Source organism: Conger conger, chromosome 2 (genome assembly GCF_963514075.1).
Source record: "Conger conger chromosome 2, fConCon1.1, whole genome shotgun sequence".
Taxonomy (NCBI): domain Eukaryota; kingdom Metazoa; phylum Chordata; class Actinopteri; order Anguilliformes; family Congridae; genus Conger; species Conger conger.
The window spans coordinates 77,316,694-77,341,878 of NC_083761.1; the positions used below are offsets into that span (position 1 = coordinate 77,316,694).

The following is a 25,185-nucleotide window of genomic DNA, read 5'->3' on the forward strand; positions in this document are numbered from 1 at the left end:
AACAAGCACAATAGCTTTCACCAGTTCCCTTTAGGTTGCATTGACTTTGATTGTAAGCTGTCTCTTTTGGCCAAAATTATGAATGCTGAGGTGTAATGGTGTTTGCAAAACTACACAGTAAATACAGGAAACAACATATCAGGATCATGTTTATTTGGAAGCTGGTGATCAGGTGATTACAAACACAGAAGCCAAGGCAAGAGTGGCCTTGGTGAGTGTAATTATGAAAAGGAGAGAAATTAAATCATCAAATCATGTTAATCATCTTCATTTGATATCCTAAAATTACCACAGTAAGGACTCCCATGCAATAATCTTCATGACAAAGCCATAGTTGGACCCATTGAGATTAGTTATGAATGTGGATGGGGTTGGAGGAGCGTATGTCTTCCAGAGACAGAGGTTTGATCTTCATGGTGATGCTTTTCATAGAGTAAGAGGACCCTTTCCAAAAGCGCCATATGACACCTGTATCTCGGTATGAGTGACGTCCCCATTTGTACAAGCCATTGGGGTTTGCGTAAACATGGTAGGTGAACCAGAATCCTCCATTATATCTTTCAGCATTATAACGATAATCTCCAAAGTCAAATGTGGAAAATGTTCTCCCGTTGGAAGCTATCAGATCATCACCTGAAAATCAGAGCAAGAGAATGACCATGTGGCACAGCAGATCTTAAAGGGACATCTCACTATAGTAGCACACAAGTGATTTAGTGGACCAGCATTTACTCACATTTTTTCCTTTTCTTTTAGTGAATACTAGCAACATCAGCTGTCCCTGCCAACCGTTAATGGCATCACCATATTTCCCATTTGTCTGGATCCCACTAATCTCCCATTCATTTCTGAGACCTCTCCAAAATCAAAGCACATACTAAGGAGGATGATAGATCATAACGATCATTTGACGTTTGTGCTGTCTTAGCCATCTTTTGTGCTCCGTACTTAGTGTGTGCTTTAAAATACATTTTGCAGAGGTCTCAAAACGTAATTGAAGGTAATTGGGTGCCGGACAAATGGGAGATATGGCGACTCTATTAACGGTTAGCAGAGATGACTGATGTTGCGAGCATTTTCTCAATGCAAACACAATGGGGTGAGCTCCACAAATGTACTAGTGTTGCAGCAAAGTGAAATACCCTTAAATCCCTTTGCTGCCACTTCCACTCTCTCATACACACACAGACACACACACACACACACACACACACACACACAGACACACACACACACACACACACCAGCAGCAACACTGCTCACCTGCACCTCCATCTATGTATTTGCCAATATGCAGCCTGTATCCATCAGACTCAGGATCGATAGAGAAGGAGTCGTAGCAGGCATGGACTCTTCCTCCCTCAAAATCTGCCATTTCCACCATCAACATGTACTTCTTTTGCCAACTAAAAGCAAAGATGTGATCCAGTCCTACAGTTGTATCACAGAAAGATAATCAGACCCAAAACCACATATGTACATATGTATGTAATATTGAATATTCTAGAATGGACTTCAGTGATGATGGCAATGGTATACATAAAATGTTCTCTGTGAAACACGCTGAGCAGATTATGTGGTCAGTTTGTAGATTTAATCATTTAAATGGGAGTGTAAATTACTTACCCAGCCAGTGTTCTCCAGAAATATTTCCAAAGCCTGTCTGGTACTGTTTCCAGGGTTGGTAGAAGTTCACAGAGCCATCCATTCTCCTCTGCAGCACCTGAAAGATGCAGGTAAATTCACCAGCCTGTCTCACTAATATCACCACCAATAACCATCATAATCTCTATCATCAGCAGTAATATCATCATATGTGCATGCGTTCCACACAGGCCTCTGAGCTGTGGAAGAAAGAGACTCTCAGCAGGTGAGTTTATCTGACAGGTGATGTTACTCACTGTCCATGCTCCTTTGTGCTCATCATTCTCACAGTCCATCTCACAGTACACCTGGACAGCCTGGTTGTACCCTCGAGGATAGACAGTGTACACCCCACTGTGTGTGGAGCCATTTCTGAAGACATCATCACAGTCCTCAGGAAGTGGTTGTGCCACGATTTCTTTTACCGTGTGTGGCGTGGCTCTAGTTCGTGCCACGATCGTAGGTATTGAAATGAGCACAAGAAGGAACACTGACACCTGGAAACAGGAGAGAGGAACACTGAGACTATTCTGAAATACAGGAGAGAGGAACACTGACACTATGCTGAAACACAGGAGAGAGGAACACTGACACTATGCTGAAACACAGGAGAGAGGAACACTGACACTATGCTGGAACACAGGAGAGAGGAACACTGACACTATGCTGAAACACAGGAGAGAGGAACACTGACACTATGCTGAAACACAGGAGAGAGGAACACTGACACTATGCTGGAACACAGGAGAGAGGAACACTGACACTATGCTGGAACACAGGAGAGAGGAACACTGACACTATTCTGAAACACAGGAGAGAGGAACACTGACACTATTTTAAAACCCAAGAGAGGAACACTGAGACTATGCTGAAACTATTTTTCCAATGAGTTTGAATGATGCTACCAGTCTTCTGGGAAGTAAATAAGGTTTTATCAGACATTTTTCAGACACAATGTAAATCAACAATCCAATCCAGTAATACACATTTCCCATTCCCTAATATAAATAATAAACATGCAGGCTTGAAATCACCAGTCAATGCAAAATGCATATTCATGATGTATACACTATCCACGTGCATTTGTATTTGCTTGACGTTCTGACTCAAAGCATAACTTCAGCATTAGTACAGCATGTCAGAGTGAGACTTACCATCATGCTGAATTCCAAAAGGTTGTGTTCAGGTGGGATGTCACACAATTAAAGTCAGGTTGAGTGAAAGTGATCTTAAAAAAAAAAAATATGTTAGTGTCCTTTTGCTCAGATTATCATTTGAATCAAGATAGCATGTACATGGTAATTTAATCAAAGCTTTTATCAAGTGTGACTGGGCATTAAGAATTTACTTTAATCAGAGTACATACATTTAAAATGAAAACACAGTGAGCGATAATTGATATAAAAAGAAGTACAGAGACAAATAAACATTCCAGCTCACCAAGCTTTGTAACCTCTTCTGAAGGAGTCTGTGATGTGCTGGGTGTTCCTTTCCTCTGACACTTTTATAATGTGCCTTTTCTGGAAGTAAGCCAGCTGAAAGTTTTTTTCAATGTAATTATGTACACTGATTCTTCTTATTATAATCATCATCATCATCCTCATCATCATCATCTTCAATAATATTAATTAATATTCAATAATAATGTTGGACTTTTTATATTTGCTTAAATATGTTCTTAGAAATGTGACACTTTACAGCACGGTTACACAAAGACCTGCAGATTTGGCTACTTCGGGGGACATTAGCAGGGTGCAGCTGCAAAAGACCATGCATGCTCAGTCTACCTAGTCAGTATATATCAAGGTTTTTGTTTAAAAAATATTCATTTTCCCCCCATGATAGTGCTGCACAATAAGTATTATGAGTGGTACAGTCGTTTAGCTGATGCTTCCATCAAAAGTGACTCGCATTTGATCAGACCAAGCAGGGGACAATCCCCCCGGAGCAAAATATAATGTCACGTAAATGTACGTCACATGTATGTTTAAAATTATTTCAATGTTTTGGCTCATTTGCAGAGTACTTAGCTGGAGTTTAAAACTCAGGTGTAAAGCCCTACTCTACCAAACTTGTTTAAACTGGAATGGCTATCCAAATCTGTGATATATGGATCATTTGTACCAGTTGCACTGCAGTTCTGTGGTCTAAGGATTTAAATCTGAGCAACTGATCGTGTTCACCTGATCACCATTGTGTTTTGCTTGTAATGTCTTGTTCCAGTCACACTTCCAGTCATACAATACGATATGTTAATTGCTATGATTATACTATTTCTAACATGAATTAATTCACAGACAATAATGTTTTGTTGCATACTAATAATGTTTTGACAATAATTACTTAATATATTTGTTATTTGCTTCTAACAAACTAGTTGCTTGAATATTTATACATTAGAAAACCATAGAATGATGTTATTAGGCTAGTTAACTATTAACAGGTACATTAACTGTTCATGCCAGTGTGCATGAAATACAGGTTTGGAGCCAGCCTGTAAAATAATCATACAAATGGGTGCTGTGCATATAGCTCAGTTTTGACCTAGATAAAGCCAAGCTACAGGAAAGCCAGTCAGGAAACATTCACTTTCAGTTTATAGGTGGGCTGGTTGGTAATTTGTTTGATGAAAGAAATCTCGGGTAGTTACATTTTTATGATTGCTTTGAACTTGGTATGTGTGAAATGATCCATAACACGTCATTTAAAAGGTCAAATCATTTAAAAACATAGCTTCCATGCCAAAGAACACAACCCATGTTAACTGGTATGTTGCACCGTATCATAAACAACACTGAGATCTTAACAGCAGAAGAGTAGATTCTTTACTGGTGACCTCACTGTGGAGGCCATTAGCAGTTTTTATTATTTTTTTTAAATCTCTTTTTGCTTTGTGAGGGATTATCTATGTTATTACGCATCTTCTAACATCTATGTGGCAGTCATATTAATTCATAATCTTCTAAAAAAATATGTTTATTATAACAGCATTTAGGCACGAAAGGAGTTAAAGAGAGAGATGCACATTAAAATGAAGAAAATATCCCAAAGCTAATGTCAAGGTGAGATGGGTCTACAACATTTTAACAAAGCCACTGTTTAAATTAGGTTTTTTTTTTTTTTTTTGAGAAACCATATTCAACTTGACAATGGTGAGGTGAGACTAAACTGGACGCCAACTGGGTTTGCCATCAGAATAATGACACTTGTGTGGATAAAGCCTACAATGGCTGGCTACACCATTGGCAGCTAGAAAACTTGTGCATGAAAACCAAATGTAGCCTGTTTTCACCTGACTGCCTAGCCAACATTTCATTTTATACCAAACAAAATGCTCACTGGGTGGCTTCAAAGAGCCTCACTTCACATCTGATTTGCTGTTGACAAGGAAAAAAGACATTCACTGCCAAAGCTCAAGTTGGCTACATTGGAGACACTTGAAGAACAACAAATAGTAGATTTATCATAGACATATACAGTCAATTCCAGCATTATTGCCACCCTTGATACAGCGGGCTCCAGATTATTGGTACCATTGATAAATATTCTGTTAAAAATACTGAAAATAATACTATTATTGAAAGAAACATAATTTGTACATCATGTGCAAAGTAGTTTTGACCATAGACATCAACATGTTTGGTGGCTAAATTGAATGCAGTGGTCCAGGGACACTGTTTAAGATCAATGGCTCAATGAATTAAACAAAGTACTGAGAAATCTTGGCAGAAAATCTGGTTGCCGCAGCTAGGTAAGTCTTGGATCAGAATCCACAAAGAAATGCTGAAGTAAAAGCAACAACCATGTTCTGCAATGACCAACTTAGTCTCAAGACTTAAATCCCATGAAAAACATGTGGTCTGAACTGAAGAGGGGGGTGTCCGAAGGATATCAATTCTGCACGGAGGAATGGTCAAAAATCCCTCCAAATGTGTTCTCACAAATTATAGGAAAAAACCTATGGCTGTCATCTTTGCCAGGGGTGTTTGTACAAAGTATTAAACCAGGGGTGGTAATAATTGTGGAATCTGTTATTGGGGTTATATTTTTTCATTTGGAAAATGAAAGACTGTGGTTGATTACATTTAATCATTAATAAAGTGCAATCCATCCATCCATCCATTATCTGAACGCGCTTATCCTGATCAGGGTCGCAGGGGGGCTGGAGCCTATCCCAGCATACATTGGGCGAAAGGCAGGAATACACCCTGGACAGGTCACCAGTCTATCGCAGGGCACACACACCATTCACTCGCACACTCATACCTACGGGCAATTTAGACTCTCCAATCAGCCTAACGTGCATGTCTTTGGACTGTGGGAGGAAACCGGAGTACCCGGAGGAAACCCACGCAGACACGGGGAGAACATGCAAACTCCGCACAGAGAGGCCCCGGCCGACAGGGATTCGAACCCAGGACCTCCTTGCTGTGAGGCGGCAGTGCTACCCACTGCACCATCCGTGCCATAAAGTGCAATAATAAAAGAATAATAACTTCTGTAGATTGGCCCATATACAGTTGGCTCCATAATCAACATATTTTATTTCATTTTGCTCTGTACACAATTTTAGGTTTGTAATCAAACAATTCATATGGTGTCAAATGATTTGTTAAAGGGTAGGCTATACTTATTTTTATACATTAATTTAGTGAAGTTTGGTGACCCTTGCAATAGGCATGAGCTACTCACTGCATGTTGCAAGTTTTTAAGTGGTGGATATCCATTTCTGATATGCATCCATATCAGCGTTAGCGCGATCTAAAAATGCGGGTGTGTCTTGGGCTGATGTTGGATGAACGTGTGGGCGTCTCCCAAACCCTGGCAGGCCTTCAGGTCCTTGAACAGCAGCCCAGCGCCCACACGCACTCATAGCTCAGGTGTTTCTGACAGAATGTTCAGTATGTGACAGTATGTACTCTCACAGTCATTGCGTAATCATGCCAGTTCATACAAACAACAAGGAAATAAGCAAAGACAGGGCAGGTGGAGCACAGATACTCTTCACTCAATTTTGTGCCAACATATTGTGCCAACATATTTTGCCAACACATAAGCCAAATGTTTCACAACCGAAAAAACTGGTACTGTTGTTGTAAGACTTGTGTGTCGATTCTTAAAGACAATAAATAGTGAAATAATCAACGCACATGTCTTTTTAAGATTTTCGGATTTAAAAATTCAACAATTCATTTGTCGTAATACAATTGTGCAGATAGAGAAAGCTACGGCCAGATCTCTCATTCTGCGAGTGTCAACAACTTGATTACAACATTGGACGGAAGTTAAAGGGCACTTTCCCAGCTTTTATTACACGGTTTTTAAAAGCTAGCTAGCTCCAGGAAGAACCAGTTTTTTAGTGCTTTTAATAGAATTGTTTATGTAAATTGCACGTATGATGAGGACTATATGTTTAGAACAGCATTCCATGTGTATTTTCCTAGTTCTGGATGAGATGCTTTGACTTGTGGTAGAACCTATGCACTTGTAAGTCGCTTTGGATTAAAAGCGTCTGCCAAATGACAAAAATGTAAAATGTAAATGTAGTTATGGCATGCATGGTAATAAACACTAACAATAGCTAGCCATCAAATGGCTAAATTTGCTATTGATAGCTAGCTAGCTAGCGAGTGATGTGAGCAGAAAAACTGATTGACTTAGCTAGCTGCCTAAATCTATCATATGAAAATATTCGTTTGTTTATTTGTAAAAACGACTGCAGGTACACTGCATAGTAAATGAGGAGTAGTGTTAATTATAATTATTATTAACATATTCCTTTGTAAATACAAAAACCAAAAACACTGTTCATTTCGCAAATGATATCAGTGGCGATCTGTCCTTGGAATCATGTTGAGTCTGCGCTCCTTCATGACGACATAGCAACAGTAACTAAGCCGGGGCCCCCACTCTTTGTCACGTCTATCAGTCTCTGGCCACTTACATTACGTTGTTTTTTTGTTTAGTGATTTTCCATTATCTTAGTATGTATATTCATCAAGTCAAATCAAGATTTGTTGTGACCACCCTAAAACTGCACCCATTCTCTTTGGTACACTGTCCTACAGTTCTATAAGAAAATCAGCAGGAAGGTTGTACCAAATGTACTGGGGAACTTGCCACAGTTCTGCACTTTTGGCTTTCTCGTTTGCTTCTCCAAGGTATCCAAGTAATCCAGACAGCCTCAATCAAGTTTACATCTGAAAAGTGGTCTGCTACTTGATACTTTATATAACATTACATTAGAGCGACGTACAGTTGATTAGACTAAGCAGGAGACAATGCTATGCTGGAGCAATGCAGGGTTCTGGGTGTTGCTCAAGGGCCCAATGGCTGTGCGGATCTTATTGCGCCTACGCCAGATTCGAACCCCCGACCTTGCGCGTCCCTGTCATGTACCTTAACCACTACACTACAGGAAAAAAAAGGACTAAAAACAACAGGCAGAGGGTGAGTCAACATGTCAGTGAGCCTTTTTCAATGATAGGAAAGGATTTACAATGGTCTTGTAACAATGTTTTAATACAAAAATCTTACCTATTGTACCTTTAACTAATGTAGTTGTTCACATGAATTAATGATGAAGAAATGCATAAAACATCTGTACAGATGAACTTTTCAGTAGTTAGTTAACAGCTACATTAGTTAGTAACATATTTCTTATTTATTAACCTTTATTTATACACTCATGCTCAATGCCATGTTAATGCTAAAGGGGTGGATTCTCCAGATGTTGAACACAAAAGAGTCTGCACACATGATTCACAGCAGCTTCAAGCATATTAAGACAAGCTAATATTTAAAGTGTATTTAATAGGTGGTCAAAATCGCACCATAGCAATACCACGCAGGCCAAGGATAGCCCTGGAGCGAATAAGTGCAGAGCACAAGTGTACCAATCCCATAAACAACCACACAGGAAACGCAAACATCCACTCTCAATGACTAGATATAGGCTACTGCAGTTCTGCTCCACCGTCTCTAGATACATACCAGCCCGTCTCGTTCACTTGTTGAATTATGACGCTGATAATGGAGATTATATATGCAGTATATTAAATATGCTGCATACGTAAAGTAAAAGATAGCATATGCGTTCTCTGTGCAAACTGATGCAAACGAAGAGCCTAAACTCGACTTTATGTCAACTTCCCTCTTTAGACATACACTACAATTTAGTATTCGCAACAACAAAAAATATTAAGTGCTAAAACATAACCCTGACTGGTTTTTATACAGAAGCCAGTTACAGTTAAAATCGCTTCGTGACATTGTTCAAAATTTTAAAAGAAATGCGTTCACCCTTTTAATGTAATTCAAAACCAATATCATCAATGTCCTGTGATTCCACAAAATTCGTCAATGTTGTTTATTACGACCACCAAGATAAGTCCGAACATATGAGCAGCCGTACCATCATCGTAATGATCTTGGAGGTTGGTTCAATCACAGCACGAAACATGCAACGCAAACAGAAATACACACGAGAAATGACAGCAAAGCCATTTCAATATAATTGGATTTGCACGTTCGTGTCACTCGGAGCTGCATGTCCGACCACACAATCTGCGGATACTGTCGAGTAGCGCCGCGTATAACAAGGGATGGACACACGGGCCGAATGAGAGCAGGGCTTTCGTAACTTGGTAAGGCCAGGAGGCTACACGGTCCGGTTAAAGGCTGTTTCAGGATCCTGCTTCAGGTAACAGTTCAGGTTCAAGAGTACGTGATTCGGAATGAACGAAATCGTATACATTGTCACCACCGTGGCGGCGAACCAAAATAACAAAAATGCGTCACTTTCCAAAGAATTATAGTGCTCAGATGCCGTCTGTATGTCTTCGTTCGGAAAATTTGCTTTTAAATGCGAGTCGAACATTTTCCATTTCACTTTGTTGTCATTCAGTCTCCCCAAGTACTTTCACATGTTCTTTCCATGCCGCGCGCACCTGTCCAGTATTTCACTCTCTTAATGTACTGCAGGTAATTTAAATCGCCACCAAATGGCAGTGTGAACCATTTGCGGATTATATATTTTTAAAAATTAATGCGAACTGGGAATGCTATTCGAATGTTTTAGGTATGTGCTCATTGTCGCAATATTTTGATTGCAGCAAATATATAAAGAATGCAAACATTGTGAAGACGCTAAGTTGTCGTTTGACCAAACATTAAGATTGGGCGAGATGGGTGATCTGAATGGCAGTTCTGTGGCTGAAAACACCAGAGCCTAGAGGAGAAATGGGCTGACAAACAGGAAGGCCACACAATATTTATATTGCCTAAAAAGTATTAATGATAAAAAGCCATCAAAAAAGTCTCTCTTTCTTCACATCCCTGCCATGGGTGCTAATTGGACCATTTCACCTTTCTGAAATCAACCACCGGCCCAGTTTTCTTTCATTTCCGCAGTCAATACATCCACAAATTCACAAGCACTTCATAACTGTGTCACAATCTCTGACTTTCTCCCTCAGAAACCATCATTCTTGAAAGCTCTCCTGTCTTTGTGACACTGTGTGCTGTGTATCATCTTCCCCTGTTGAACAAGCTTTCACCAGTTCCCTTCATGTTGCATTGACTTTGATTGTAAGCTGTCTCTTTTGGCCAAAATTATGAATGCTGAGGTGCAATGATGTTTGAAAAACTACACAGTAAATACAGGAAACAACATATCAGGATGATGTTTATTTGGAAGCAGGTGATCAGGTGATTACAAACACAGAAGCCAAGGCAAGAGTGGCCTTGGTGAGTGTAATTCTGAAAAGGAGAGAAATTAAATCATCAAATCATGTTAATCATCTTCATTTGATATCCTAAAATTACCACAGTAAGGACTCCCATGCAATAATCTTCATGACAAAGCCATAGTTGGACCCATTGAGATTAGTAATGAAGATTGATGGGGTTGGAGGAGTGTGTGTCTTCCAGAGACAGAGGTTTGATCTTCATGGTGATGCTTTTCAAAGAGTAAGAGGACCCTTTCCAAAAGCGCCATATGACACCTGTATCTCGGTATGAGTGATGTCCCCATTTGTACAAGCCATTGGGGTTTGCGTAAACATGGTAGGTGAACCAGAATCCTCCATTATATCTTTCAGCATTATAACGATAAACTCCAAAGTCAAACGTGGAAAATGTTCTCCCGTTGGAAGCTATCAGATCATCACCTGAAAATCAGAGCAAGAGAATGACCATGTGGCACAGCAGATCTTAAAGGGACATCTCACTACAGTAGCACACAAGTGATTTAGTGGACCAGCATTTACTCACATTTTTCCCTTTTCTTTTAGTGAATACTAGCAACATCAGCTGTCCCTGCCGACCGTTAATGGCATCACCATATTTCCCATTTGTCTGGATCCCACTAATCTCCCATTCATTTCTGAGACCTCTCCAAAATCAAAGCACATACTAAGGAGGATGATAGATCATAACGATCATTTGACGTTTGTGCTGTCTTAGCCATCTTTTGTGCTCCGTACTTAGTGTGTGCTTTAAAATACATTTTGCAGAGGTCTCAAAATGTAATTGGAGGTAATTGGGTGCCGGACAAATGGGAGATATGGCGACTCTATTAACGGTTGGCAGAGATGACTGATGTTGCGAGCATTTTCTCAATGCAAACACAATGGGGTGAGCTCCACAAATGTACTAGTGTTGCAGCAATGTGAAATACCCTTAAATCCCTTTTCTGCCACTTCCACTCTCTCATACACACACAGACACACACACACACACACACACCAGCAGCAACACTGCTCACCTGCACCTCCATCTATGTATTTGCCAATATGCAGCTTGTATCCATCAGACTCAGGATCGATAGAGAAGGAGTCGTAGCAGGCATGGACTCTTCCTCCCTCAAAATCTTCCATTTCCACCTTCAACATGTACTTCTTTTGCCAACTAATAGCAAAGATGTGATCCAGTCCTACAGTTGTATCACAGAAAGATAATCAGACCCAAAACCACATATGTACATATGTATGTAATATTGAATATTCTAGAATGGACTTCAGTGATGATGATGGCAATAGTATACACAGAATGTTCTCTGTGAAACACACTGAGCAGATTATGTGGTCAGTTTGTAGATTTAATCATTTAAATGGGAGTGTAAATTACTTACCCAGCCAGTGTTCTCCAGAAATATTTCCAAAGCCTGTCTGGTACTGTTTCCAGGGTTGGTAGAAGTTCACAGAGCCATCCATTCTCCTCTGCAGCACCTGAAAGATGCAAGTAAATTCACCAGCCTGTCTCACTAATATCACCACCAATAACCATCATAATCTCTATCATCAGCAGTAATATCATCACATGTGCATGTGTTCCACACAGGCCTCTGAGCTGTGGAAGAAAGAGACTCTCAGCAGGTGAGTTTATCTGACAGGTGATGTTACTCACTGTCCATGCTCCTTTGTGCTCATCATTCTCACAGTCCATCTCACAGTACACCTGGACAGCCTGGTTGTACCCTCGAGGATAGACAGTGTACACCCCACTGTGTGTGGAGCCATTTCTGAAGACATCATCACAGTCCTCAGGAAGTGGTAGTGCCACGATTTCTTTTACCTTGTGTGGCGTGGTTGTAGTTTGTGCCACGATCATAGGTATTGAAATTAGCACAAGAAGGAACACTGACACCTGGAAACAGGAGAGAGGAACACTGAGACTATTCTGAAACACAGGAGAGAGGAGCGCTGACACTATTTTAACACAAGAGAGGAACACTGAGACTATGCTGAAACAATTTTTCCAATGAATTTGAATGATGCTATCAGTCTTCTGGGAAGTAAATAAGGTTTTATCAGACATTTCTCAGACACAATGTAAATCAACAGTCCAATCCAGTAATACACATTTCCCATTCCCTAATATAAATATGCTGAAGTAAAAACAACAACCATGTTCTGCAATGGCCAACTCAGTCTCAAGACTTAAAACCCATGAAAAACATGTGGTCTGAACTGAAGAGGGGGGTATCCCAAGGATATCAATTATTCTGAAATGTTCTGCATGGAGGAATGGTCAAAAATCCCTCCAAATGTGTTCTCACAAATTATAGGAAAAAACCTATGGCTGCCATCTTTGCCAGGGGTGTTTGCACAAAGTATTAAACCACGGGTGGTAATAATTGTGGAACCTGTTTTTTGGGGTTATATTTTTTAATTTGGAAAATGAAAGACTGTGGTTGATTACATTTAATCATTAATAAAGAGCACTACTTTAGGTATGTTGGAAAAATAAGCGTATATAAATAACTGCATTATTTTCTAGTTTACAGCACTTTTTGCGCAGATTTATCAAGGGTTAGGGTTAGAGTTAGGGTTGGAGTCCACTCTAGGTGGTTGCTTGGGTCTACTATGTGGTTGGTAGACCCTCACAACTTGGTCATTACTAGGTGCCAGGTGGTTGCTAAGTAATAATAGGTTGTTGCTTGCGTGCTACTAGAGGGTTGCTAGGTATTCATAACAGCCAATCAAGGAGGTTGGATATGTGGCTTTTTATATGAGTAAGTAATCAGTGTGTCTTTGAAGGTCATCTAAAACACTCAATAGATGTAGCTGATGTAATTTAAAATGGGAGGCAGTTAGAGAGCGTGGGGGCTAGAACTGCAACGGCAGGGTCACCTCTGTTTTTTAACCTTGACAAAGGAACAGATAAAAGTCCTTGAGCAGAGAGCCTAAGAGGCCTCACTGGGCTATAAGGTGTCAATAATTAAATTATGTATATGGGAACTAAACCATGCAAAGCCTTGATTAAAAGTATTTTTAAATTCATCCAATAGGCTCCTGGCAAGTAGTATATTTATGTATAGATGTAGGGTAACACGTTATAAAAAAATGTTTGGATCAAAAATGCATCCAAAAAATAACTTCTGTAGATTGGCCCATATACAGTTGCCTTCATAATCGACATATTTTGCTCTGAACACAATTTTGGGGTTGTAATCAAACAATTCACATGGCGTTAAATGATTTGTGAATGGGCAGGCACTGCTTATTTGTATAAATTTAGTTTAGTGAAGTTTTGTGACCTTAGCTATAGGCATGAGCTACTCGCTGCATGTAGCTAGTTTTTAAGTGGTGGTTATCCATTTCTGATATGGATCCAATGAAAAAATCTGCGTGATCTAAAAATAAAGAAATTGATGGGAATTGATGGTAAAACACAAGTGTGCGGGTGTGTCTTGGGCTCACGTTGGATGAACGTGTGGGCGTCTCTCAAACCCTGGCAGGTCTTCAGGTCCTTGAACAGCAGCCCAGCACCCACAGGCACTCATAGCTCAGGTGTTTCTGACAGAATGTTCAGTATGTGACAGTATGTACTCTCACAGTCATTGCGTTGCCATGCCAGTTCATACAAACAACAAGTAAATAAGCAAAGACAGGGAAGGTGGAGCACAAAGACCCTTCACTCAATTTCGATCTCATGCACAATTGGCCCTGTTTCTGATGCAAAAGGAACTGTGGATATATTGATAATCTGACTACCTTAAAGTCCTGAAAATAATTAGCCTTCATACCCCAGCCCTCCTGTGGTTTATGAACGGCCTCTCAGATGATCAATACATTCATTGGTAATAGCAAAGATAAAGGTCTCAGCAGCATAGAAACATCTAGGGATTTACCAGATTCTCAAAATTATATATTACTTCAAAGAGTGATGTGAAATAGTGCACCTACTTTAATTCCACCTGTTGTTAATGTTTTTAGGTCATTGTGCTATGATTGACAAAGTATTCCTGTTGGAAGAAAACTAGTGCTGGTGTGCTTGCTAAAACTTTTGTGCCCAAAAATAAGCCACATTTTTCACAACCGAAAAAACGGGTACTGTTGTTATAAGACTATTTCAGTTGGATACACTTGTGTGTCGATTCTGAAATAATCAACGCACATGTCTTTTTAAGATTTTCGGATTTAAAAATTCAACAATTAATTTGTCGTCATACAATTGAGCAGATAGAGAAAGCTACGGCCAGATCTCTCATTCTGCGAGTGTCAACAACTCGATTACAACATTAGACAGAAGTCAAAGGGCACATTCCCAGCTTTTATTACACGGTTTTTTAAAGCTAGCTAGCTACAGGAAGAACCAGTTTTTTACTGTTTTTAATGGGATTGTTTATGTGGCTTTGAATGTATCTCCCTGTTGATAATAAACGCGCTGCTCAGAAGAAAATTGAATTGTGTATTTTTACACTTTGGATGGAAAGTTTGTTAAGGTTAATGCAAGTCTAGTTATGGCATGCGTGGTAAAAAAACACTAACAATAGCTAGCCATCATTGATAGCTAGCTAGCTAGGGAGTGATGTTAGCAGCAAAACTGATTGACTTAGCTAGCTGCCTATATCTATCATATGGAAATATTAGTTTGTTTATTTGTAAAAACGACTGCAGGTAGACTGCAGAGTAAATGAGGAGTAGTGTTAATTATATTTATTATTAACATATTCCATTATAAATACAAAAACCAAAAACATTGTTCATTTCGATATGATGAATTCAGTCCTTGGAATCATGTTAAGCGTCATGCGCTCTTTCATGACGACAGAGCAATAATAACTAAGTGGGGGTGGCCTACGGTTTGTCACGGCTATCAGTCTCTGGCCAGTTTCATTACGTTGTTTTTGTGTTTAGTGATTTGCAATTATCTTAGTATGTATATTTAATGAGACCGGAGGAAGGTTGTTCTACCGGTGAAACCGTGTTTCTCTTACAAGCTTTTGTTTTACCTCTCCTTTGTTAATTTCTTGGAAAGCATTCACAACCTGGGCCAGGAAGGCATACAGTACAATGAAAAGTCTTAGGCATAGGTAAAATCAATAATAAAACATAAATAAATCAAATAAATCAAAGATTCTTTCATGAATAATTCAATTAACATTTTTTATACATCTAACAATTTCTTATAAAAGAGCAGTGAACAGTTAGAAAAACTAAATCAAATCAAGATTTGTTGTGACCACTCTAAAACTCAATCAAGCCTCAATCAAGTTTACATCTGAAAAGTGGTCTGCTACTTGATATGATACTTTATTTAACATTACATTAGAGCGACGTACAGTTGATTAGACTAAGCAGGAGACAATGCTATGCTGGAGCAATGCAGGGTTCTGGGCGTTGCTCAAGGGCCCAATGGCTGTGCGGATCTTATTGCGGCTACGCCAGGATTCGAACCCCCGACCTTGCGAGTCCCTGTCATGTACCTTAACCACTACACTACATGAAAAAAAAGGACTATAAACAACAGGCAGAGGGTGAGTCAACATGTCAGTGAGCCTTTTTCAATGATAGGAAAGGATTTACAATGGTCTTTTAACAATGTTTTAACACAAAAATCTTACCTATTGTACCTTTAACTAATGAAGCTGTTCACATGAATTAATGATGAAGAAATGCATAAAACATCTGTACAGATGAACGTCTCAGTAGTTAGTTAACAGCTACATTAGTTAGTAACATATTTCTTATTTATTAACCTTTATTTATACACTCATGCTCAATGCCATGTTAATGCTAAAGGGGTGGATTCTCCAGATGTTGAACACAAAAGAGTCTGCACACATGATTCACAGCAGCTTCAAGCATATTAAGACAAGCTAATATTTAAAGTGTATTTAATAGGTGGTCAAAATCGCACCATAGCAATACCACGCAGGCCAAGGATAGCCCTGGAGCGAATAAGTGCAGAGCACAAGTGTACCAATCCCATAAACAACCACACAGGAAACGCAAACATCCACTCTCAATGACTAGATATAGGCTACTGCAGTTCTGCTCCACCGTCTCTAGATACATACCAGCCCGTCTCGTTCACTTGTTGAATTATGACGCTGATAATGGAGATTATATATGCAGTATATTAAATATGCTGCATACGTAAAGTAAAAGATAGCATATGCGTTCTCTGTGCAAACTGATGCAAACGAAGAGCCTAAACTCGACTTTATGTCAACTTCCCTCTTTAGACATACACTACAATTTAGTATTCGCAACAACAAAAAATATTAAGTGCTAAAACATAACCCTGACTGGTTTTTATACAGAAGCCAGTTACAGTTAAAATCGCTTCGTGACATTGTTCAAAATTTTAAAAGAAATGCGTTCACCCTTTTAATGTAATTCAAAACCAATATCATCAATGTCCTGTGATTCCACAAAATTCGTCAATGTTGTTTATTACGACCACCAAGATAAGTCCGAACATATGAGCAGCCGTACCATCATCGTAATGATCTTGGAGGTTGGTTCAATCACAGCACGAAACATGCAACGCAAACAGAAATACACACGAGAAATGACAGCAAAGCCATTTCAATATAATTGGATTTGCACGTTCGTGTCACTCGGAGCTGCATGTCCGACCACACAATCTGCGGATACTGTCGAGTAGCGCCGCGTATAACAAGGGATGGACACACGGGCCGAATGAGAGCAGGGCTTTCGTAACTTGGTAAGGCCAGGAGGCTACACGGTCCGGTTAAAGGCTGTTTCAGGATCCTGCTTCAGGTAACAGTTCAGGTTCAAGAGTACGTGATTCGGAATGAACGAAATCGTATACATTGTCACCACCGTGGCGGCGAACCAAAATAACAAAAATGCGTCACTTTCCAAAGAATTATAGTGCTCAGATGCCGTCTGTATGTCTTCGTTCGGAAAATTTGCTTTTAAATGCGAGTCGAACATTTTCCATTTCACTTTGTTGTCATTCAGTCTCCCCAAGTACTTTCACATGTTCCTTCCATGCCGCGCCCACCTGTCCAGTATTTCACTCTCTTAATGTACTGTATGTCATTTAAATCGCCACCAGATGGCAGTGTGAACCATTTGCGGATTATATATTTTTAAAAATTAATGCGAACTGGGCATGCTATTCCAATGTTTTAGGTATGTGCTCATTGTCGCAATATTGTGATTGCAGCAAATATATAAAGAATGCAAACATTGTGAAGACGCTTAGTTGTCGCTTGACCAAACATTAAGATTGGGCGAGATGGGTGATCTGAATGGCAGTTCTGTGGCTGAAAACACCAGAGCTTAGAGGAGAAAATGGGCTGACAAACAGGAATGTAGCGGCCCCTTGTCTTGACTTAGCAAAACGCAGTGTGTTTCAAACGGGTGTTTATTTTTCCTTCTTCTTTTTCTTATTGAGCACCGTGAAAACTACAGAATAAACAAACACAATACTTTCTAATTTCTAATTTCACATTTTACTTATAAATCATATATGAAATCAACTGACAATACAATGTATTGCCTATAAGCCTTTGATATATGCTTCTATACGAAATAACAAACAATGATAATGTAATGCAATGATGAAACGTATTACATATACATTCACAATTAGAAAAATACATCATCTCCAAGCTAGCCAATGTATGCAGTTATATTCCTATAAACAAATTAAAGCAATCAGATGCACTCTTTCCTCGCATGAACATAAATCACATTTCTGACAGCAATGTCCATAAACAATGTTTTCATACCTTGTTCCGCTTACCAAGGGCGCTAATTTAAGTTCAAATGTCAGCCCTCCTGGTTAGTATGCTCGCTAGCTTGTCACATGCATCCTCTGTAAATGCCCAGAAACGGTGTTCACATTATTTGGCTCTGTGTCTTCCCTTCGTGTGTATCAACGTGGTGGCTAAATACTTTATCTTCCAAGTGAGCAGCTGGTGTCCGTAATAACTCCCGAGATGCTCCGATATCCACTCCGACATGCCGTTAGCTAGGCCTGGATGTGTCAGCACGGGCCTCTCTCGTTAATCGGACCTCCATGTCTGCCCAGCCCGTATCGCTACGGTGTGCATCCTAGTTTAGCCGATACGAATAGATACAACCACAAAACAACTAAGTAAATTACAAATAAACTTGTCTCTTACAGGATATGAACAGGATACATGACCAGTTTAGTTTGCATGTTTTTTAACCGTACCTTCGACGATGTCTAAAATGCCCTTATGTCGGGAGAGGAAAAGTTTTCCCCCCAAAATGCACCGGGAAAAGGCGAAGCCCTTTCAAAATGAAACACAGAAACAAAAGAAAACGCCACAAGGGGGCATGGTAACGCTACATCGTCTGGCATGATACACATGTAAACAATCACTATTATTAAGTATTAAATAATTAATGCCCAATTCACCAGCCATTTACAAGGAAGGCCACAAAATATTTATATTGCCTAAAAAGTATTAATGATGAAAGCTATCAAAAAGGAAATGTATTAATATAAAGAATTACAGTTTGGTCATCATCATGCTCTTCATGCGTGTTTTGCTATTTACGGCTTTTACAGTCTAGTTGAGTTCTTGTGCTATGATTAAGCTGTAATAGTTTGGTTCTGTTGAAATATTGCATTTCATTTTTCAGGGACAGAAGTTGTTCTGTTGGTCATATGTTCTGTTTGGCTTCATATGGAGTTCTTGTGTTCAGGTTGAACTCTGTGCATCATCAGTAAAAGCCCTCGGGTGTTTGTAAAAGTCCTCTCTCTTTATTCACCTCCCTGCCATGGGTGCTAATGGGGACCATTTCACCTTTCTGAAATCAACCACCGGCCCAGTTTTCTTTCATTTGCGCAGTCAATACATCCACAAATTCACAAGCACTTCATAACTGTGTCACAATCTCTGACTTTCTCTCTCTTTCTCATCATTCTTGAAAGCTCTCCTGTCTTTGTGAGATGGGTGATCTGAGTGGCAGTTCTGTGGCTGAAAACACCAGAGCTTAGATGATAAAATGGGCTGACAAACAGGAAGGCCACAAATAAAAACAGTAAATACAGGAAACAACTTATTAGGATGATGTTTATTTGGTAGCAGGTGATCAGGTGATTACAAACACAGAAGTCAAGGCAAGAGTGGCCTTGGTGAGTGTAATTATAAAAAGGAGAGAAATTAAATCATCAAATCATGTTAATCTTCTTCATTTGATATCCTGAAATTACCACAGTAAGGACTCCCATGCATTTATCTTAATGACAAAGCCATAGTTGGACCCATTGAGATTAGTTATGAAGATTGATGGGGTTGGAGGAGTGTAGGTCTTCCAGAGACAGAGGTTTGATCTTCATGGAGATGCTTTTCAAAGAGTAAGAGGACCCTTTCCAAAAGCGCCATATGACACCTGTATCTCGGTATGAGTGACGTCCCCATTTGTACAAGCCATTGGGGTTTGCGTAAACATGGTAGGTGAACCAGAATCCTCCATTATATCTTTCAGCATTATAACGATAATCTCCAAAGTCAAACGTGGAAAATGTTCTCCCGTCGGAAGCTACCAGATCATCACCTGAAAATCAGAGCAAGAGAATGACCATGTGGCACAGCAGATCTTAAAGGGACATTTCACTACAGTAGCACACAAGTGATTTAGTGGACCCACATTTACCCACATTTTTTCCTTTTCTTTTAGTGAATACTAGCAACATCAGTTTTCCCTGCTGACTGTTAATGGCATCACCATATTTCCGATTTGTCTGGATCCCACTCATCACCCATTAATTTCTGAGACCTCTCCAAAATCAAAGCACATACTAAGGATGATAGATCATAACGATCATTTGACGTTTGTGCTGTCTTTGCCATCTATTGTGCTCCGTACTTAGTGTGTGCTTTAAAATACATTTTGCAGAGGTCTCAAAATGTAATTGGAGGTCATTGGGAGCCGGACAAATGGGAGATATGGCGATTCCATTAATGGTTGGCAGAGATGACTGATGTTGCGAGCATTTTCTCAATGCAAACACAATGGGGTGAGCTCCACAAATGTACTAGTGTTGCAGCAATGTGAAATACCCTTAAATCCCTTTTCTGCAACTTCCACTCTCTCATACACACACAGACACACACAGACACACACACACACACACACACACCAGCAGCAACACTGCTCACCTGCACCTCCATCTCTGTATTTGCCAACATGCAGCCTGTATCCATCAGACTCAGGATCGATAGAGAAGGAGTCGTAGCAGGCATGGACTCTTCCTCCCTCAAAATCTTCCATTTCCACCTTCAACATGTACCTTTTTTGCCAACTAATAGCAAAGATGTGATCCAGTCCTACAGTTGTATCACAGAAAGATAATCAGACCCAAAACCAAAAGACTGGAATATATAGCTGGTATATGAAACAACACTGGTAAACATGAACATACTTTAGAGATATTGATTCAAACGGAAAGTTCTCGAACAGGATTTAGTTATATGTACATATGTATGTAATATTGAATATTCCAGAATGGACTTCAGTGAGAATGATGGCAATAGTATACACAGAATGTTCTCTGTGAAACACACTGAGCAGATTTTGTGGTCAGTTTGTAGATTTAATCATTTAAATGGGAGTGTAAATTACTTACCCAGCCAGTGTTCTCCAGAAATATTTCCAAAGCCTGTCTGGTACTGTTTCCAGGGTTGGTAGAAGTTCACAGAGCCATCCATTCTCCTCTGCAGCACCTGGAAGATGCAGGTAAATTCACCAGCCTGTGTCACTAATATCACCACCAATAACCATCATAATCACTATCATCAGCGATAATATCATCATATGTGCATGCGTTCCACATAGGCCTCTGAGCTGTGGAAGAAAGAGACTCTCAGCAGGTGAGTTTATCTGACAGGTGATGTTACTCACCAACCATCCTCCTTTGTGCTTAGCATCCTTACAGTCCATCTCACAGTACACCTGGACAGCCTGGTTGTACTCTCGAGGATAGACAGTGTACACCCCACTGTGTGTGGAGCCACTTTTGAAGACATCATCACAGTCCTCAGGAAGTGGTGGTGCTGTGGTTGTAGTTGTATTTGTATTTGTAGTTGTAGTTGTAGTTGTAGTTGTAGTTGGTGTTGTGGTTGGAGTCGGTGGTGTCTTTGGAGGTAATGTAAAGATCATAGTTTTTACAAAATTTGGCGTGGTTGTAGTTGGTGCCACGGTTGTAGTTGGTGCCACAGTCGTAGTTGGTGCCACAGTCGTAGTTGGTGCCATGGTTGTAGTTTGTGCCACGATCGTAGGTATTGAAAGTAGCACAAGTAGGAACACTGACACCTGGAAACAGGAGAGAGGAACACTGACTATGCTGGAACACAGCAGAGAGGAGCACTGACACTATTCTGAAACACAGGAGAGGGGAACACAGACTATTCTGAAACACAGGAGAGAAGAATACTGACACTATTCTGCAACACAGGAGAGAGGGACACTGACATTGTGCCAGAACACAGACTGATTTGGTAGAACTAGTAGGGTAATGGTACATTGATACAGATTGCAGAAGTGGTATGCTATTGTGGTGAGGCACACCCCTCTCGGGAACACAGCAGAGAGGCACGCTGTGACTGTGCTGGAATGTTGAACAAAGACAAGAGAAACACTGAAACGTTTTTGTATCTATAAAACGCTTCCATTGATTTAAAGTATGTCTAATCTACTCAACAAACCAACACGTCTGATGGCATTTTTAATTTTAGAAAAACAAGGAAATACAATATTATCAGAAATTTTACTTATCACACACATTTCAGACACAATCAGTAATCCAATCCAGTAATACACATTTCCCATTCCCCAAAATTAATAATAGAAATACAGGCCTGAAAACATCAGTCAATGCAAAATGCATATTCAAGATGTATACACTATCCACATGCATTTGGATTTGCTTGTCTTTCTGACTCAAAGCATAACTTCAGCATTAGTACAGTATGTCAGAGTGAGACTTACCATCATGCTGAATTCCAAAAGGTTGTGTTCAGGTGGGATGTCACACAGTTAAAGTCAGGTTGGGTGAAAGTGATCTTAATAAATAAATAAATAAAAAAGTTAGTGTCCATTTGCTAAGATTATCATTTGAACCAAGATACCATGTCCATAATGTGTAGTCATTCAGTCAAAGCTTTTATCAAGTGTGACTTATACATTTCATTAAGCAGTCAGTTTAATCAGTGTAGATACATTAGAAATGAAAACACAGTGAGAGATAATTGATATAAAAACAAATACAGAAACAAATTCACCAAGCTTTGTAACCTCTTCTGAAGGAGTCTGCGATGTGCTGGGAGTTCCTCTCCTCTGACACTTTTATAATGTGCCTTTTCTGGAAGTAAGCCAGCTGTCAGTTTTTTCAATGTAATTATGTACACTGATTATTCTTATAATCATCGTCGTCATCATCATCATCTTCAATAATAATATTAATTTATATTCAATAATAATGTTCAACTTTTTTCCTCGGACATCCTTTATATTTGCAAACCAAAGTGCTTAAATATGTTCTTAGAAATGTAACACTTTACAGGTTAGGGTAACCAAAGTATTAGTTATATACTGTTATATTCTAACAAACTAGTTTCTTGAATATTTATACATTAGCAAACCATGGAATATTGGGCGAGTTAAATATTACCAAATACATTAACAGTTTTTTCATGCCAGTGTGTATGAAATAAAGGTTTGGAGCCAGCCTGTAAAATAATCATTCAATGGGTGCTAAACCATGCATATAGCTCAGGTTTGACCAATATAATGTCAGGCTACAGGAAAGCCAATCAGGAAACATTCACTCTCAGTTTATAGTTGGGCTTGTTGGTAATTCTTTTGAATTGCTTAGAACTTGGTATGTGTGAAATGATCCATAACACGTCATTTAAAAGGTCAAATCAATTAAAAACATAGCTACCATACCAAAGAACCCAAGCCAGGTTAACTGGTATGTTGCACTGTATCATAAACAATACTGAGATCTTAACAGCAGAAAAGTAGATTCTCCACCGGTGACAACATTAGCAACATTTTTATTGAAAAAAATATCCATTTTTGCTTTGTGAGGGGTTATCTATGTTATGCTTTGAGACTCGAAGGGCACTGTGACAAAAGCTTCACAAATAAAGAATTGTAGTGAGACGGGTGCGTGGGGGTTGGACCCAAAATGCACGACTCAGAAACAATAGTAATATAAAGACCCCTCAGGGCTTTATTCGGGACGAATCCCAGGAGAGTAGTCAACACAAGCAAAGTCCATCGCGAGCGAGACAGACCTGAAACGTGACAGGACCCCCCCCTTAACGACCGACTCCTGGCGGTCCTTGGAATTTATCAGGGTGGTCACGATGGAAGTCTCTGATGAGTGATTTGTCCAGAATGAGACTGGGAGCGACCCAGGAACGCTCCTCAGGGCCATAGCCCTCCCAGTCTACCAAGTATTGCACCCCACGGCCCCTCTTACGAATGTTCAAGAGTTTGTTAACAGTAAATGCAGGGTGGTTGTCAATAATGCGGGGGGGAGGTGGTGGGGGATCCGGGGGACATATGGGGTGAGAGGATACAGGTTTAATACAGGAGACATGGAATGTGGGGTGAATCTTAAGGGAAGCAGGGAGTAACAGTTTAACAGAGGAAGGGTTGATGATACTGTGGATCTTAAAGGGACCAATAAAGCGGGGTTGCAGTTTGTGGGAAGTGGCTTGGAGGGGAATGTCCTTCGTGGACAACCAGACGGAGTCACCTGGTTTGTAGGCCGGAGCTGGAGTGCGGTGGCGATCAGCAACACGCCGATTACGGTCTGCCGTGCGTAAGAGCGCGGCCTTGGCGTCCCTCCAAATCTTGGCACATCGCTTCATGTGGGTGGCGAGGGAGGGAACAGCGATCTCGGCTTCTTGGTCAGGGAACAGTGGAGGTTGGTAGCCCAGGGAGACCTCAAATGGAGATTTCCCGGTGGCGGCGCAGGGTAAGGTGTTGTGTGCGTACTCAACCCAGGTGAGCATCTTGCTCCATGAAGACGGATTCTGGGCAGAGACACAACGTAGCGCGGCTCCCAAATCCTGGTTGGCCCTCTCGGTCTGCCCATTGGATTGAGGGTGGTAGCCGGATGAGAGGCTGGCTGTGGCACCGAGGGCCAGGCAGAAAGCTTTCCATACTTGAGAAATGAATTGTGGACCCCGGTCGGATACAATGTCTGAGGGAATTCCATGGATGCGGAACACTTCCTTGATAAGTACGTCCGCAGTCTCTTGGGCAGTGGGTAACCCTGGCAGGGGGATGAAGTGGGCCGCCTTACTGAATCGGTTCACCACAGTGAGGATGGTGGTGTTACCTTCGGAAGGGGGAAGTCCGGTAACGAAGTCCACGCCGATGTGGCTCCAGGGTCGGCTGGGCACAGGCAGGGGTTGGAGTAGACCAGCGGGGGCTTGGTGGGAGGCCTTGCTTCTGGCACAGGTGGTACATGCCTTGATGAAGCGCCTGGTGTCAGGGATCATGGAGCTCCACCAGAATCTCCTCTTCAGCACCGCCAAGGTGCGGGTAAAGCCGGGATGGCAGGAAAGGAGGGATGAATGGGCCCATTGCAGCACCTGTGTCCGAGCGGCTGAGGGAACGTATAGGCGTAATCCGGGGTTGGACCTGGGATCGGGATCCTCCCGTAGAGCCCTCTGGATCACCGCCTCGATCTTCCATGTGACAGATCCGATAGTGCAGGAGGCAGGAAGGATGTTCTCGGGAACCTCACGCTCAGAACAGGTGTTAAATTGACGGGACAGGG

General features: G+C 40.6%; 3 protein-coding genes across 3 annotated transcripts; all 3 read right to left on the bottom strand.

Annotated features, from left to right (window-relative positions):
- Positions 1 to 136: 136 nt before the first annotated feature.
- LOC133112468 (microfibril-associated glycoprotein 4-like) lies at positions 137 to 3,115 on the bottom strand. The gene is made up of 6 exons (XM_061222890.1): positions 3,085 to 3,115; positions 2,799 to 2,872; positions 1,902 to 2,141; positions 1,627 to 1,723; positions 1,264 to 1,431; positions 137 to 633 (listed from the first exon to the last, which is right to left on the bottom strand). Exons 2-6 carry the CDS (start codon positions 2,802 to 2,804, stop codon positions 350 to 352), a joined length of 795 nt encoding a protein of 264 aa, XP_061078874.1. The 5' UTR covers positions 2,805 to 2,872; positions 3,085 to 3,115; the 3' UTR covers positions 137 to 349.
- Positions 3,116 to 10,349: 7,234 nt separating this feature from the next.
- On the bottom strand, positions 10,350 to 18,605 carry LOC133112511 (microfibril-associated glycoprotein 4-like). The gene is made up of 6 exons (XM_061222893.1): positions 18,306 to 18,605; positions 18,140 to 18,225; positions 12,052 to 12,291; positions 11,777 to 11,873; positions 11,411 to 11,578; positions 10,350 to 10,814 (listed from the first exon to the last, which is right to left on the bottom strand). Exons 3-6 carry the CDS (start codon positions 12,253 to 12,255, stop codon positions 10,531 to 10,533), a joined length of 753 nt encoding a protein of 250 aa, XP_061078877.1. The 5' UTR covers positions 12,256 to 12,291; positions 18,140 to 18,225; positions 18,306 to 18,605; the 3' UTR covers positions 10,350 to 10,530.
- An 849-nt stretch (positions 18,606 to 19,454) lies between these two features.
- On the bottom strand, positions 19,455 to 22,709 carry LOC133112436 (microfibril-associated glycoprotein 4-like). Its single transcript, XM_061222888.1, has 6 exons — positions 22,667 to 22,709; positions 22,374 to 22,447; positions 21,288 to 21,698; positions 21,013 to 21,109; positions 20,546 to 20,713; positions 19,455 to 19,940 (listed from the first exon to the last, which is right to left on the bottom strand). Exons 2-6 carry the CDS (start codon positions 22,377 to 22,379, stop codon positions 19,657 to 19,659), a joined length of 966 nt encoding a protein of 321 aa, XP_061078872.1. The 5' UTR covers positions 22,380 to 22,447; positions 22,667 to 22,709; the 3' UTR covers positions 19,455 to 19,656.
- Positions 22,710 to 25,185: the final 2,476 nt, after the last annotated feature.

Excerpts from the sequence above, each read along its gene's own strand:
- LOC133112468 (XM_061222890.1), bottom strand. Across the intron at positions 1,432-1,626 it reads TTCTGGAGAACACTGGCTGG|GACTGGATCACATCTTTGCT; the intron begins GTAAGTAATTTA and ends ATACAACTGTAG. Across the intron at positions 634-1,263 it reads ATACATAGATGGAGGTGCAG|GTGATGATCTGATAGCTTCC; the intron begins GTGAGCAGTGTT and ends TCTGATTTTCAG.
- LOC133112511 (XM_061222893.1), bottom strand. The coding sequence starts at position 12,255 with ATGATCGTGGCACAAACTACAACCACGCCACACAAGGTAAAAGAAATC. Across the intron at positions 11,579-11,776 it reads TTCTGGAGAACACTGGCTGG|GACTGGATCACATCTTTGCT; the intron begins GTAAGTAATTTA and ends ATACAACTGTAG. Across the intron at positions 10,815-11,410 it reads ATACATAGATGGAGGTGCAG|GTGATGATCTGATAGCTTCC; the intron begins GTGAGCAGTGTT and ends TCTGATTTTCAG.
- LOC133112436 (XM_061222888.1), bottom strand. Across the intron at positions 21,110-21,287 it reads AGCACAAAGGAGGATGGTTG|GTGCTGCAGAGGAGAATGGA; the intron begins GTGAGTAACATC and ends TGCATCTTCCAG. Across the intron at positions 20,714-21,012 it reads TTCTGGAGAACACTGGCTGG|GACTGGATCACATCTTTGCT; the intron begins GTAAGTAATTTA and ends ATACAACTGTAG.